General features: G+C 35.1%; 1 protein-coding gene across 9 annotated transcripts in view; it reads right to left on the bottom strand.

The window, feature by feature from the left end:
- VPS13B (vacuolar protein sorting 13 homolog B) overlaps nt 1–17025 on the bottom strand; it is a 426148-nt gene that overhangs the window by 331901 nt on the left and 77222 nt on the right. For all 9 annotated transcript variants that reach the window (XM_014879767.2, XM_088154920.1, XM_014879771.2 and 6 more), the window contains one exon: nt 791–975. In XM_014879767.2, the coding sequence (XP_014735253.2) occupies nt 791–975 (185 nt within the window). The remainder of the gene's footprint in view (nt 1–790; nt 976–17025) is intronic.

The following is a 17025-nucleotide window of genomic DNA, read 5'->3' as shown; positions in this document are numbered from 1 at the left end:
GACTTTCTGCACCTAAATCATTCTCCTAACACATTCTCTGAGACTGGCAATGCTGGATATTCCAAAATATCTGGTATTCTTGTCATGGATTCATTCACAACAAGTAAAAAATAACAGCGCTAAATTATTCTAGGCTGCATAGAAATCTAAAAAAAAAATTAAAAAAAAAAAAAAAAATTTTAAAAGTCATTTTCTGGATGACCTTTATACACTTGAAAACTCTGGTTTCCTCTGTAAACTGGTCAAAAATCCCTAATTTATTCCCAAAATCTATGGGTGTTTCACAAAAGCATGACAGATAACAAGTTTCATTATTTATGTAATCATCACCAACACTTGCATATCTTCAGCAATTTCACAACAGTTAAGTAACATTTATTTACAAAATAATGAGAAACATCTGCAGCCCTTCAAAGAATTCTATGTATGCCATTGATTAATAAAGCCCTTAATAATCCAGTTTCACCTCTGAATGATCCTGAAGTAATAACATTGTACCATATAAGGTAGCAAAAGTGGATGTTTCAGATGAGGGAAGCATGGAAAAATTATCCTGTATGGGAAAATTAAATGCATCCAGAAATTGGTGCCAAGGAGTGAAGCTGGGTGGCTTAGCTTACATCCTGGATTTCAAATATAAGCTATAAATACCCATATACTCACAAAAAAACATTCTGTCTGTTAGCTACTACAAGTAAAAACCTAGATTGAAAGGATATAGTTGTATGGACACTAACTAGCAGTGCTCTGTACAACAATAAATACTTAACCAAAAGTATCACATATTTACCTGAAGTTTGGAAAATCTCATTCAGTAAAGCTTCATTTACCACCACTGAACTGACATTTCCAACAGGATGACACCAGCTCTGATAAATAGTTTGAAGCAGAAGGGTTTGAGCTCTAGTTGCTTGAACAGTCAAATTAGGGAGTTCAAAAATGCATTCTGTTAGTGGGACTTGAGCTCGCTTGGTCCTGTTTAAAATAAAAGAGGAAAATCATTACGTTGGTACATAAAAATAACAATTTTAAAACATAGTCACAGAATATTAGAGTACAAGCAGTTAGGCTGTAAGGTTGGAACTGTGTGCTTATTAATTTCTTCTTCTAAGAGCTGGTTTTACTTACACTGAAATCAAACTTGTTACATGATTTAACTTTATATCTCCCTACAGAACGTGACAGTAAAAAATCATGTATTTTTTATCTAATTATTTCTTAGTTTTAAAATATTTAATAAAAGCAATTCCATGTGCTCCCACCAAAATAAGAACTACTCAAAATTATGCAGATACCAAAAACACAGAAAACATCTGTTCAGAAACTGAATGTTCCAATTATTTTTATTTACAAAGCTTACAATGCATCACTAAATGACATGCAACTAGTGACCCAAAAAACACACAGACAATATTCATACACCAAAATACAAACAAGCCCACATTCTGTATTTTGCTGAACGAGCTCATTAAGTGATTCTACTATTTTTCAATGCCTTACCTTTTAACTGGGGAGGAGCAACAGGAGGAGACAGGCATTCAATAGGGCAAAGTAAAGGATATTTGTTTGGGAAATAAATTCCTCTATGACAATATAATCCACCATCATCAACAAGAACACTTTACAAAAACTATAGCAAAGTCAGTAGCTTACATTTTCTTCCTAACTCACACATTGTTATCTGAAATAAAGCAACAGACTGATTTGCTACACTCAACAAAAATTACAAAGGTTCTTTAGCCCTTCTCAGTTTGGAGCCCTTTCCTATATCATGTTTTTAACATTATCATTCTTGCCCTAATCACCTCCTACTCCATCACTGAAATGTACTTTTTCTGCTATTTAGCATTATTTTCTCTAATGTCCTACATGGCAGGAGGGTTGGAACTAGATGATCTTTAAGGTTGCACCAAATCTTAACCTTTCTATGATTCTATGACTCCATGAAATATGACATGACTGATGCATGTATTAGCTTATTCACATTCTGGAGAATCTCCTCCATTAGAAAATTTTAGGGACATGTTTAAAGTCCCTTAAAAATAAACAGTAGGTTAATGTTCCACTGAGAATCAGAACCTCAAATGAGGCAAAGCTGCTAAAGCTGCACACAAAATTCACTGGTCCTGGGAAAAAAAGCATACTTTACCAAAATGCTCAGGAACTGAAAATGTCAAGACATGAGGACATTCAATGACTCTTCAGATCAGCAAAATCAAAACCTTGCAAGGAAGTCTCAGAAGCAGCCATAATACACCACATCTTCTATTTAGGCCCAAAAGAAAATGCTAGCAGCTGTATGACCTAACACATGTGAGATAGTACTGGCAATAGAGACTCTGCAGGAGGCTCCATGAATTCAGAAGCAGCCCATTTGTGATGCTCAAATCCTAAAACCTTTAGCAGCATGTAGAGACAAAATTCTGGTAATAAGGAGTAGACTTCCTGAATACTCTGCATCTGATTGTAAGAGTGAGCATTCAACAAGAAATATGTGAACAGAAAAATACTACAGCACTTCTCAGACCCAGGATCACTATGCTCTCCATGAAGCAGCAGAGTAATAAAATATTCTGCTTCTAATAGTTTTGGCCTGAAAGCTGCAGATGTGACTTGGGAAGCATGGTTGGAAGTAAGCACGCTGAATGTCTGAAGACATCTCTCAACCACTGTGTTTATGCAGTTGTACAGCTAAACATAATGTCATCAATTTGAATTTAGACTTGGCCATACAAGCAATCACCTCAAGGCCTAAAAAGAGTTCCTTCCTTTAATTCCTTGTCAATACTAGCAGCTTTTAAGTGAAAATCATTTACTCTGGCTCAAGAGGAATTAAGCTCAGTGTTAGGTACCTACAGTAAAAACAAATATCCACACCTTACACCGTGGTCGAGAACCTTTTAAGGTAAATCAAAAGACAACAGCACTTGTAGACATAACAGAGATCCATTCATTCAAGATCTGAGGATTATAAATTTAATGTCTCTGCAGGTCACTGTTTCTGCCTGCTGCTTATCAAGGGACATTACAACACTTCTCAGCTGTAGATGTCTACCACAGATCAACGTGACAGATAAAGCCCACCCACAATAGTCATTGCTCCTCACTATTTTAATATGAAAATAAAAAGCAAAACTGATTCTTATGAAAGAAGATACTGATTAAAGATTTTCAGAAATGGATGTAAATACAGATGAAGGACAAAGAACAAACAAAAACAGATGTTGTAACCTTCTGTAATAGTAATCAGCATTCTTCAGAATGAGGTTTTCCAACCTCATAAAGCTTGGAATCAGGATTACCTGTCTCAAAAATGCTGAGAAGGGGGAGGGAACCAGAAACAAGACTGCCTCTGATTTGCAACTCATTTGAAACTAATGACACAATTATGCTGCCAGCTTCAAATGCCATTTGCAGAAAAAAACATGGCTGAAGGAAAAACATTTCATGTTTATATGGAAGAACTCAGCCTTATGTCTGGTAGTAGAAATTTCTTTCATATGAACACACACCATGGTCCACAACACCCCCACAAAATGAGCAGTCTCCTGTTCAAATAAATCTGTCTTTGAAGTCTGAACCTACCTATAGGTACAGCCTTTGTTGCTAAAAAAATTGAAACTCATTAGAAGCCTTTGAAAAAGAGATCTTGTATTAAGCCTTGTTTGGTTGGTTTTGCTGGATTTTGTTTGTTTTAATAGGAATCACAAACACCAAACAGCGAGCTAGAACAAAGAAGTTACATATGGATGGTTTGAACTGTGCATCTCCCACCTGCCTCATCTGCTGACAGCCAGGTTCACATCCTTCTGCAGTACATGACCACACCCCATTCCAGGCTCACTTCTATCAACTGTAGCACAGTAGGGCACCAAAAGGGTGAGAAATATCTGAAAAAACTCCTGAAGCTCTTCCTGTTTCAGCTTGAAATTTAAACACACTGTAAACCTTTCCAGAAAATGGTCTTCGCACAAAGAAGTAAAAATAATAGAAAAGAATGTACCCAAACACGTTTGAATTTAGCTGGTGTAAAAAATTCATTTTAAAAAAGCATTTTTCTAAACATCAGAAAAATACCTAATCTGAAAATTAGAACTACTTTAAGCAGAGATGAAACAAAAAATAATACCAGTATTAAGTCAGGCAAATAGAGACAGATGCTGCTTGGTTTAAAAAAAAACAAAAACAAAACAAGACAAAAAAACACCACTAAAGAAAAACACTTTGACTCAGACACCCAAAAGGAATAAAGAGCCTGGAACATATTCTGACCATTTCTACCACACAAATGCTCAAAAGGACACATGACCGCTGTCTTGTGGATACAATTACATAAAACACATGTCCCATTTCAGCTCCTCAGATACACAAGAAATGCCCTGAGCAAATGTGCACATATGCCTGTAGCCACTCAAAGAAAAGTTCTGGGTACCATGAAAAGCTCAGGTGGAGACTACAATTCTGAGACCTTTTCTGATGTTCATCCCAAGTTAGAATTTGAACTTGTTTTCCTAAAATTTCCTAGAGTTTAAAACCAACTTTATTAACCTACCAATTTAAGCAAAATAGGTGTGCATGAGTAAAAGAGTATAAAAGGCAATTTTATACTTTGGAAAATCCATTCCGTGAAACAAAATGGTATATGTAATATAATTTATTTTAAAACTTGAGATTAGACAGACAGCACAACCCATTTCTTATACACAGAACTGAAGTTAGAAAACTAGCTATGCATATTAAGAAAGCTTTTGCAGGCATTACCTGGAAAGAAATGTAATGTATAGTGACATCAGATTGTTTCCTGGTATTTTTTTTTTAAGCCAGGTCTGTAATCCTTTATTATTTACCTCAGTATGAAAGTGCACTGTTACATTTTCTTTTTCTGGTATTTTTTCCTTTTGTTACCTTTTCACACAACATTTTCTCTATTTTCCCCCTTATTTCTGAATACTAATTTGCAGGATTAAAACTACGTATCTCAGAACAAAGTGTTTAAATATCCCAAAAGATGGGTTTCACAATGTAAAATTGGGAAGGAACAAAGAAGGTAAAAAACATTTTTCAGCAAACTTCAGAATGAACATGACTGCAATATGTCCATCTAAATGCATTTTTATTAACAAATTAATGTATTTCAGAGGGAATCTGAAGAGATGTGACAATCGCAACATACAATATAACAGTGCAAAAGACTTTGCTTTTAAAGTCTGACTATTTTACTAATAGATATTACTGCTACTGTACTGACCTATGCTACATTCAAAACTTAAAAGTTTCACATAAATTTGTCCCTTAGGAGTAGTAACAGCATATAATTTTTTTTTTTTACAATATGCAAATTCTACACTTACTGTACTTTAACAATCCCATAGGAATAAAGTCTTCTGGTCCTTTTCAGATAAGTTTGGAGGAATGGAAAGCTGATAATAAATCTTTTTCTATAGAAAAAAAAATATCAAGGTGGGGGAAGCATTGTACCATGTGTGCAGCAAATGTTGCTTAAACGAAATTTTAACGCAGCGAGTGATGAAAGTACAATTATAATTCAGGATTTATTATAATAGTTTTGAAACACAAATAATGTATTTAAAAGATCTTAAAACGTAAGTCTGCCACCAACCTGCACCTGCTAATATGGAAAATACATCATTAATAAGGTATTGAGCTATATTTAACCAAGTTTTATGACCCCAGAGATACATTCAAGTAATAAGTGAAAATACAAGTATAAATAATTTTTTTCAGTAAACCAAATCAGATCTGTGGTTCTACACTGTATCATGAAATTTACATTAAGCAACTTCATATCAAAACTCTTCACCTTATTAGAAGAGTTGTGGCACATAGTTTGGGCCTAAAAACACTACTTAAACTGCATTTTAGAACTGCAACAACAGTAGGAATAATTATTTCCAAGTCTTTACACTCAAAGAGTTAAGATGCAGTTTTGAACATATGTTCATTTAACTGAACAGGTTAAAAAACTACCAATTCAAACACTCTTCTCTAGGGGAAAATAAATCCTAACTAGCAGGATAGGCTACTCATTAAAGCTGAACTTGGACAAGTTCCAGAATAAATTTAAGGAAATATGAACAAGCAAGTCTTGCTGTGTAGTGGCATGGAGTGAAAATGAATCTGTCCTAATTAAATGATTTTTAAATACACTTTGGTTGTACCCAGTTTGCTGACAAACTGTAATACAGACTTGCTGAAATATTTGAATAAATCTGGCATACCATTAAAGAAAATAGTTTTCTTTGCTATTTTTGAACAAAAACATTAATTGGTCCTTATTATACAGCATACATAGGCACCAATATAACCAATCCATGTAAGTTCACAGGCCTGTTATGAAATATTTTCAGTTTGTAGACTTTAGGAACAGCAACTCATTCTTGTAAAATCAACACCTCAGAGTGATTGAAAGAATATAGTGGTGAACAGCTGGGTCCAGAGGTTTATACAGAGTCCCCAACTGCAAAGCTGGAACCTGCAAAATGCTTGAAAAAATTTGATTTTTGTTATTACTCATATCCTGTACAGTAAAATACGATTAGTTCATTTTTTCCAAAATAACAAAACCAGGAACCTGGAACTAGAACCTAGTAACTGTGCCTTTCAAGAACCTGAATGTTATTTAAATGGCCAAATAATTTCAGTCAGTATTTGTACACCTTTCCTCTTAGGCAACCAGAAAGTGTATGCTGGTTTTATAAGACATGAGCAAAGGCTTCATCTATACACCTACAACAAACCTGTATTTCTACTTAATCTGATGTTTCATATCTAATTTTTAAAAAATAAAAAGTTTGATCCTTTGTCTTAACATTTAAGTAACTATTATTACTGTAAAGGAAACAATGTCGAACTCCTTAAAGACAAATATCAAACCTCTGAAGGGAACATGTAGGAAGGAAAATGGAAGAATTGTTTGAATGCCAAAATGAAGTCACTGCTATTTACAAAAAATGTAATTATTCATGCTAGAGGATCAAGTTAGCTACTATTAAAAAAAAATCCCAAACAATTAAACTTGCTTTAGAACACTTAATTCCAAAAACACCTCCAAGACTGATGTCTGCAACTTCTGCTCTTCTATAGAATTCACTAAAGGCTGCCTGGTATCTTACATCATCACTGACACAGGTGAATTTTCAGGAGCTGCAGCTGCCTTGGCCTCTTATTGTAGGAAACACTGTTAATCATACAATTTATTACAAGGGAGAAACAATGAACTTAAAGGTTCACCAATTTTTTCTTTCTTTTTCAGTAAATCAAAACATAAACTTGATATTTCCAAAAATTTTAGATATGAGATTAGAAAAATGCTATCATTTTAAAATGGACTTCTGTATAGATTTTTTTAACATCAATTCTGAACTATAAATTGTCAGTGATGAAAACGCTTTTGCAAAGTGTTCAGTCACATGCAAACGTCAAAAAAATCACAGATTTTCTTGAAACAATTGTGAAAACAAAACAATATAGACAGAGTACAAATTTTAATATGGCTTCGAAAATGAACAGAGGCTGTCCATTCTTAATTCTCAGTAGTGTGTGTTTTAATGGAACAATAAAATTCAGTTTTATACAGCACAGCAAAAATGAATGCCTATTACAAGAAAAAAAATCATGAAATCAAAATATATCTAAAAGGAAGAAACCTTGGAAAAATTAATCCCATTTAAAGAAAAGAACACAACTCTAACAACATGTTAGAAGTTCTAAACTTAGGTTGTTTTTAAAATAATTTTATTTATTTTGTCCCATCTGGACATTAAAGTTATGACCATTAGATTAAAAATTATGATTGCTACATGCAAATAATAATACTGGTTTGTGAACCAGTAAGAAGTGACAAACAGTGACCTGTGCTATGAAACAGCATGAGAAGAAAGCATGCAAGAAAAAACAAACACCTGGAATGTGAAGGTAGGAAAGCTGTAATTTCCCTAGACATGATTTGAGCTTTACTGATCATCAGATGAGTCTTTTCACCTGTGGATTAAATGTTTCAGAAAGCAGACAAGAAAGCAGTTTATGATCACTTCTAACTTGGTCATTGCCTATGTTCCTCAAAATGCAACAGATTTGAACTAAAAATTTGTTGATACCACCAAGGGACTGGGGATTTTCAGTCTTATTTTTGGACACATGATAAATTAAGGTGGCTGTTGAAATTGCAATGCAGGAACATCTTAAACCTGCAGCTGCATCAGAGAGACATATTTAGGATGTTTGGATCAAGTTCAGCTTACTGACTAATCAAAAGGACAGATGCTAGGGATCTGAACTGCCATCAAACCACAAGTGGACATCAGTGACTAATTGCTATTTCTTTCTTTGCAAAAAACTTTTTTTAAGCACTAGTTAATACTTGCTTCCAGAAATAATCAAAGTGATATGATATATCTTTTAATATATAAAATAATGAATTACAAGTTCCCTGCTCTGAGGGGATAACAAGCAGACCTCAGTCTTCTTTATGTATTGAAGTTTTTGATGTTTGTAAACTATATATATTAAGCATAGACTTAGATCTTCAAAGAACTGCATTTTCAGAACTCCACAAGGTGTGGGGTTGGAGAGTTGAAATAAAAGGGGTAAGAAACTTTCCTCATGGAATGCCCTCAATGTGAATTCAGGACTTTTTTAATTACTCAGACTTTAAACATCCAGTGTTTCTTTACTTCTACAAGAAGGTCTAAGTTTTTCACTTGGATCTAGAAATCCTCCTGTTGTTGATGGTGGTATTAGTGAGAACAAGGGAAGCTAATATGACAGCTGTATTATGTTCCACAAGATCCAAAGATAAAGACCATAAGAAAAATCAGTATTCATTACAGTGGCCAAAAATCAAAACGTATTACAAACAAAAAAAAGCCAGAAGCAAGTCTGGAGAGAAGCAGGGACATTCAATAGGGAATCACTGACTTAATGGAGGTAGCACAAAGGGAATCAATCATGTGAAAAGCAGAGAATTTTCACCTACATTTTAATTGTGCCTTGTATCTTTTCCTGAGAAAGAAATCCTAAGTGAAAAAGTAGCAATGCCAAACTAAATTATGCCAGCCATCATTATAATTTATCTTGTAGGTAAATGTTAATTTTTGGTGGGAAACAAGAAGGAATCAGCTGAAACTTGCTGATGCTGTAACTAAACAGCTGCAGATGACCAAAATCACCAGAGGTGGCCAGGTAAAAATTGCCAGTGGCCATAAACCTCCAAACCACAAAGATCTGTGTTTATTAAAACAAAGCAAGCATTACTCTTTTTTATAGCTTTTATAAATCCAGCACCATTTCTTTGGATACTACAGAGTATCCAATCTCAGGAGCCACCGGGGTGGTTCAGGGTTTGGGGAACTGGCTTCCCACAGTGCAGCCTGCTTTACTGTCCAGGGAAGTAACCCCATCCTCTCCCTTTCCCTCTCCTCCTTCCCCCTTCACACAATCCCAGAAGTGGCAGAAACAGCCATTAAATCAATCCTCTAAAGCTGCCACACAGAACCATTTGGTTGCCATTAGCAGGTAAAACAGGGAGCCAGAAGGGCTCAAACATGCTGGTGCTCAGTGAAGAAAACTGCAGTGACAAACCCAGTTCAAAGGTCTTCTTGGGAAATAACACAGTTTCAAATTCCTTGCTAAAGATTTAAGAGCTGAACACAACCCCAACTTGAAGTAAACACTAACAACTGATCTCAGTAAAAAAAAATTGTCCAAAAAGGTGAGTGGGTTGTGATTTGGGGCCTTCTGTGAATTTCTTCTACTAAAAACTTCTGCATTTTTTTTTTCCTTCATAAATAGGTAAAATATTTCGGTGGAAAAAAAGGCGAGATAAAAAGGTGAGATTAAAAAGGTTACTTGAAATTCTGACAAATTTTTTATAGCTAGTCAGAGCAGTAAGGAGGTGTATGTCTGCATTAGCAAAATAAAATTAGTATTTGCACAAATATTATTGTCATAAATAGAGATGTCACAAACAAAATATATAAGGCTAAAAAACAAAGCTGTACTTCTGTATCTGAATTCTGGCAAATCCAGAAAGGTAAATCACAATAGTTGGGGTTCGAGGAGCAACTCTTTAAATCCAACCTCACTACTAAATAAAAGGACTTTTTGCCTTACAGTATCTCAAAAGCCAATTCCACTATCCTTTAAGAAAGAAGTTATAGTATAAAAAAGGAGTTGCTGGAAACAGGGAAGCATGTTTTGCTTTTCGGATTACCAGAAAAGCCTTTAATATAGCAAAGGATGGATCAAGGTTGTATTCAACAGCAAGGACATGAATGGACAAGGTGTGCTAATGGTTCACATGTACACACTGCATAACTGCAGAAAGAGTACAAAGACTTTAAAATTAGTATTTTCTGGCTTCATTAAGAATCAACCTCAAAAGAATTTTAAAGGCTATCAAATGTTATTTAAAGCAAAACATGAAATCTCAGTAAATGCGTAATACTTTATACTTGAAAGACTACAATTATTGTTAAATCTAAATTTACCATCTTTAAGCATTGACTCGGGCATTACTTTACACCATTCATTCTGCAAAAATAATATAAGCTTTGAAGCAGATTCTATGGATATAGTTTTCCTGTGTTCAGTTTTGATCTATTCACTGTCTCATAGCATCTATTCAATCAATTAAAAACTCCACAAGCCCTAGTGAGTCTTCAAGACTATCAAAATTATCATATACACACATAATGAAGATATTGTCAGTAAAACACATCAAAAAGATATTTTCTTGTATTATATATATACACAGTCAAATCCAACATGTATGCAAAATCAAATATATGCAAGTACTTTTGGAGCAACAGACTAAATCAGTTACATTATAGAAGTCCCATTTCCATTTGTTCATTTAAAATATCAAAGTCAGGTTCTTAATCCTCTCTTTCTCCCTGGATATTTCCTCATTATCAAATAAATATTGTAATCATGTTTACCAAATATTTCCTTCCATTCAATTGTTCATTTTGGAATCAACCATTAAAATAAAAAAACTAGTAAACATCAGCAAAGAAAAGAATCATATTGGCTTTTGTTTAAAAAATTATAATGAGAAAAAAAATCTGAGCAATTGAAATTCAATCCACAATTTTTGCACTGGTGTCTGAACTAACATAATCTTTTCCATTTCTTGCACTGATGTCAGACGTATCTACAACAACTATAATGATGTTCAAATCTGATAAACAGGTTTTATTCTCATGGTTTATTTAAGAGCTTCATATTCCACCTGAGCATGCCTTTACTTTTTTCTTTTTTGTTGTTTGTTTAAACGGCCCTCTAACACCCCTGTCCAAAACACAGCATGCTAAAAAATCTAGTTCAGAAACTGTGAACTTGTGTTCTTTAGAAGATTAAAACATAATGAAAACCAGACAATATTTACCAAACATACAGGTCCAAATGGAGATCCAAATGTTCACATGCATTCAACACTGTGCCTCAGTAATCATTCAATGCTGTTCCTCACTATATACACCTGACAGGTTACTTTAACTTCCTTTAAAAGGCATTGCTAAAGAAATAGTAATAAAAAATCCTGACCTATAAACAACTAGGATAGAAGTGATTGAGGAAAAATGCTGAAAATGCATATTGTTTGTGTGTAAGGAGACAAACACTCAGCTTAGAATCAGAGACCCTGATCTATGAGGAAGACGATTCCCATGAAAAAGAAAAAGCACCGCTGGGTCACAGAGGGAACAAGCATGAAAATACAGCAAACAAATGATATTGGGCACAGGACAGTATGTTTCTTCCTCCTAGAGATGAACACAGATGCAGTAAAGATCCTAAGGTATTATGGACAGCTGAACATCCACATGAGCCTTTATATTTGGGTTATTTGAGTCAAGATAAATACAATCTGTTTTTTAATAAAATGTTTGCAGTCACCATTTATTATGGTTATCAGCTTCACTGCGAGTCATATTAATGTGCGTGTATGAGTAGGTGCATAATTTAGCTCTGGTTTCTGGTACCTCACTTCAGGTGGAATTGATGCCTACAACTTGAGAGTGAAGCTCTGTAGAGTTAAAAAAAGACATGCTACAGTTTGGCCAGCAAGATGAAAATGCTCCATGAGCATAATGATGACAAACATAAAAGGTAAACAAAATCAGCAATTCTATACAGCTTAATCGCTAAGCATACAGCTTATTCAAGAAGTAAACACACAGTTTCGGTGAAGGTGGATTATTTTGTACACAAGGTGAATAATCCAATATAGTTCCCTGTAGAATTCTTATAAGTTCTAATGAATTAAAGGCCTTTTTTTTTTCAAGGTATTATATTAAATTACTACAAATTTTTAAAACAGTGCTTTGAATCCTATCACCTCCCCTGGCATCACCTTAAAAAGAAGACACAAAGAAAAAGGTGAAAGGTAAGAGAGCAACTGCAACACTGAAGTACAGGTCTTCAGAATTCCATGTAATAACCAACATTTGATTGGGGCTGGCTGGCAGGATGACACCACAACCAGTTTCAGGGTGCAAGTTTGAAGTATCCCTGTTTTCCAGCTATGGCTGAGTGCTGGCTCCAGTAATGGTCTGGGCTGCACATACTGTTGACCTGTTCACTTGCTCTGCACCAGCCTCAGGCCAGGGCAGCTGGCACTTTCTCAAACAATGCTGAAGGGACCAAGCATGTCAGAAGTTGTCCTTGGCCTGAAGTCTCAATATATGTCCTTCTTAGATCTAATTTTATTTTTTTCCTGCCTTTTGGGAGTGGAAAGGAAAACTACAGGTAGATATGTGTATATGAACAGAGACATGAGAAAACACCAAGCCTCAAGGGTCACAGACGGGTTTCTAGCAATGTGTTATTTAGCAGCAGAGATGCTAGCACAGACTGTATTTCTCTTCATAATTCACAGATTCACTTAGAGGCAGAAACAAGGGCACCAAACTGCAGATAAAATTCTGGAGAAACAAAGGACAAACTTTGTGCAAAGAATCGCCACCAGTGCATCTTTCAAGCCAGATTCTACATGGGTAAAGCCTCATAGTGGAGAATATCACTGAAAATCCTAACAGGTCCTTTTATACAGATAATGTTATCACTAAGAGAAACAGAATTTCTAAATATATCCAGTGGAAAAGAAATATATATCAGGGATTCAGTTTTTCTTTAGGATCTATGCTATATAACAGCACTTCAGCTTTAAGACTGGGTTTTTAATATCTTTCACTAGTCTCTAATCAAAATGCAGCTTCAACCCTGAAAATCCTTCGTATTTTTAAATACCACTTGCTTGTTTCCAGTACAAATGCCAGTAAATCCTAATGGCAACTCTTACAAAAACCAGGATTAACTATTCACCATGTGCAATCACTTTGCCTGGGCAGATATTACCTAATAAGCTTAATTTACTTTCACTGAAGAGACTTGACAATTAATTAGTCTAAATAACTACACTGGAAACACTCCCAATGACTACCCTTTAGCATCAACTCTGCTGAATTTCCTCCTCATGGACAATGCTGAAAAATACAACTGCTTCCAATTTACATTGATTATAAGTGCACTTTCAACAGATTTGCTGAATGTTGCCTGCCACATCTGCAGAGAAACAGTAACATTTGATCTGGACTTGATTTTTTAAAAAAATTAAACTTGAGGTTTGCAACTGAAGTTAATTTGTTACACTAATCAAGCTGCAAGTCATGTACTCAGAATGCAAAACCTCTCCTGTTCCATGTGCTTTTCTTGGTAACCATTAACAGCTCCTTCCAGAATAGTACAGTTGGAAAGGGCCCCAAAATGTTCTTGTTGAAATTAACAATGTTTGTATCACTGCAGATCAGAAATGTGCCACAAAAGTTCTTTAAACATTTTCATCCTTAGTTCAAGGGGATCATGCTTGTGTGTTTTATAAAGCAAGACATGTTAAAATCAATGAAAAGCTGCTATATTACCCTACATTATGTTCACAATATGCTATACTATATTGACATACCTACTCCTCAAACACTAAGATGCACAGTAAATCAAACTTCTGAGCATGTCAACCACTGCTCACCTAATGTCCTACCAAAACCAGCTACCAATAAATTAATTTTTAAAAATCTGATTTAGTATTATGTTCTTTGATGCATTTTCTAGGCAATAGCAGAGAAGTGGACAACGCTGAAGCAATCCAGCACACTCCTTACTGTGCTCTTCTGACTGTTCACATGTGAGTACTACACTACCACTTCTGCATAACCCAAGAGAATTAAGGTTGTGTTTTGCTTTTGCACAGCCCCTATCACAGCATATCTCAATAGTTCAAACGGGTCTTAACATGTGCCAGATCTAACTGGAACAATGCTGAAACTCCCCTGCCTCGTACACTGAATGCATCTGCTCAGGCATTCAACCCCAGATCTTTTCTGTTTTGAACAACACCCCGAATTTTCATCTGGCAGTTAAGTTCAATTACTGACATAACTAATAGTCACAACTGAATGCTACAAAATGAGTTTCATGTGTTTTCAACCTGTTTCTGCTTCTGACCCAAGAAATGAGCATGCCCCTCAAACGCCCATGTGAAATGCAATCCACACCCAATCTAAACTGACATTGCTCTTGATCTACTGTGACTAGCCAATAAAATAGGCTGCCAAAATTAAGACCTAAGTGTCAATTTGTGGGAAAACTTCCTAGATTTATGATCTAATGCTCACAGTTTGTGGATAGTTGGCTCTGTGTTACCTGCCAGTAGGATCTGCTTGACTCTTACTGGCACAGCTGCACTGAATGTCGTGACAGCTAAATCTCACGACTCTCAAGATCACAAATCTATTATGATTTCTAGTCCTAAGCAGATTATTCTACTGGACATGCCCTGCAAAGATTTTTTTAACCAAAAAAGTAGCAAAAGCAGATAGTTCACCTGATTCCCCATTATACACTTTTAATCCTCTCTTTGGTGAGAAGAAAATTCTAAAATCTTCTACTGTCATCACAGTAGTACCTTGTTGGTAAAGGCCATGCCAGCAGAACCGAATTTCCTTGCTAAATAACTTCTCACTGTGTATGAAGCCAGATCTTCATCTACCACTCTGCTTGCAGATCAACACTAATTGCTCTCACTGTTGTCAATTCATGGGGATACCATTAAATGTACATGATATTTACAAGACGACCCCTGATGCAGACATGAGCAGGTGCACATCTTGGCTAGAACCTATAATGACCTTACTCAATTGTGTAACAAGTCTAAGAATTAATTCTATAAATAAGAACACAATATCGTATGGCATATCAGGTACATAGCTTTGACTAAGAGAGGGATGTTTGCTTATTGTAAGGGGACACATGATGGAAGAAAATGGAAGTAAAGCTATATAAAAATACAAACACCTTTACATTAACAAAAGTTTGAGCAAAAACCTATACAGTAGTAATGAGGGAGTTTGAGTCCTCAGGTTTTGTAATGTTAATATTAAAGCTAGAAAAGAAAAGATAAACGAAATTGTGTGTACAAAGCAATCATTTCACAACTACACCGTGACAAAATCAAAATAAAAGTGAGGAAGTCAGGTAAGAAAACAAAATGCTGATGTTCAGTTTGGTGGCAAAGTATATTTCTCAAAATCTTTTCATAATAGTTAGCCAAAAGGCAGTTAGAACCTTATGTGCCAATCTACTCTAAATGAAGCAGATTCTAAGGACACAGTAAATGTTTACCTTTACAGTTAAATCTAAGGGCAGCTATGCTATATAAATGTTCCTTAGAGTTCATAAAAAGAGCCTACAGAAAACATACATATTAATTCAATGGGAAGAGCACTCCATCTAAATTTCCTAAGTGATCTTTCAGAACTGTAAGTGCACATATTAATAAAATAACTATATCAGGTCTGCAATTCACAACTTTCACAAGTGAAACAAGTGACAGATCTCTGGACAGTTGAGGTGCTCAGCATATGACACGTGAACTTTTGTCAGCTTTTGTCAATAATGATTAGCACTTCAATAGAAACATTGAAGAAACTACAGTGCCAACACAAATCAAATCTCCTGTTACCAAAAATCCTTCTTCATCAGAAAGATTAATCTTGAGGGAGATTAGCACACTGCATGTATTTAAGCTGAAATTTATTTAAGACAGTCTGCAGAGAACAGCTCTAAGGAAAAATCTTTGCAGAAACTGTATCTATTAAGTATCTCAAAGACTGTTTTTTACTAATAATTATTGAGATCTAATTGCAGGTTTCTATTCTAAGAATTTTGTTCTGACATAGTAAAAACTCAAGAACAATCAATTAAATGCTCTGTACTCTCATCATTCAAGTGCAGACTATGAAGTCCTAGATAAAAATTTACCCAGTAGGTCCTGAACCCCTTTATAAAAGCTTAATTCACACATTCAAACTTAGCATGACTAGCTATTAGTCAACCCTGTACTGATGCTTCATTGAAAGTAGCAAACCAGCAGCTATTGCTCTGGTATCCAAATAATAAAGAGGGGACTCACTATCAAGAAAACATATCTCTTGAAAGTAGACTACAGGACCCAGAAGCTGAACAGAAGGGAATCAAGGATTATGATGCAACCCTCATTTATAACCTCATTCTACCAGAGCTCAGTCTCAAAATCTGTCACAGGTAGAGACAGTAAGTGAAAAATTTCCTACAGACAATAAAGGAAAACAAAAAACACAAGTGTGGAACACTTGTTTAAGAAGACAAGTTAAGAAAAGCAATAAAATAATACAATAGAGTGATACCTAGCTCAAAATGTAGAGAGGACACTTCACTATCAATCAGATACCAGAAAAATAAAACCAAGGCTATTACAAATCCATATTCTGTACTGTTAATTTAACATTCTTCAGAAGTACAATGAAGTGGTATTTTAGAAGTGATAGAAGGTTATAACACTTTAGTATCTCACACCAGATTACCTCATTTGTTACCACAGACATAGAAGCCAAAAGAAGAAAAGAAAATCAGCTAATTCCTCTCAATATTTCTGTTTGATAATAAACATTCTTGTCATTCACTCTAGGCTTT

The sequence above is a fragment of the Sturnus vulgaris genome, chromosome 1 (genome assembly GCF_052056855.1).
Source record: "Sturnus vulgaris isolate bStuVul1 chromosome 1, bStuVul1.hap1, whole genome shotgun sequence".
Classification (NCBI taxonomy): Eukaryota; Metazoa; Chordata; class Aves; order Passeriformes; family Sturnidae; genus Sturnus; species Sturnus vulgaris.
This window is presented reverse-complemented; position numbering and strand designations above follow the sequence as displayed.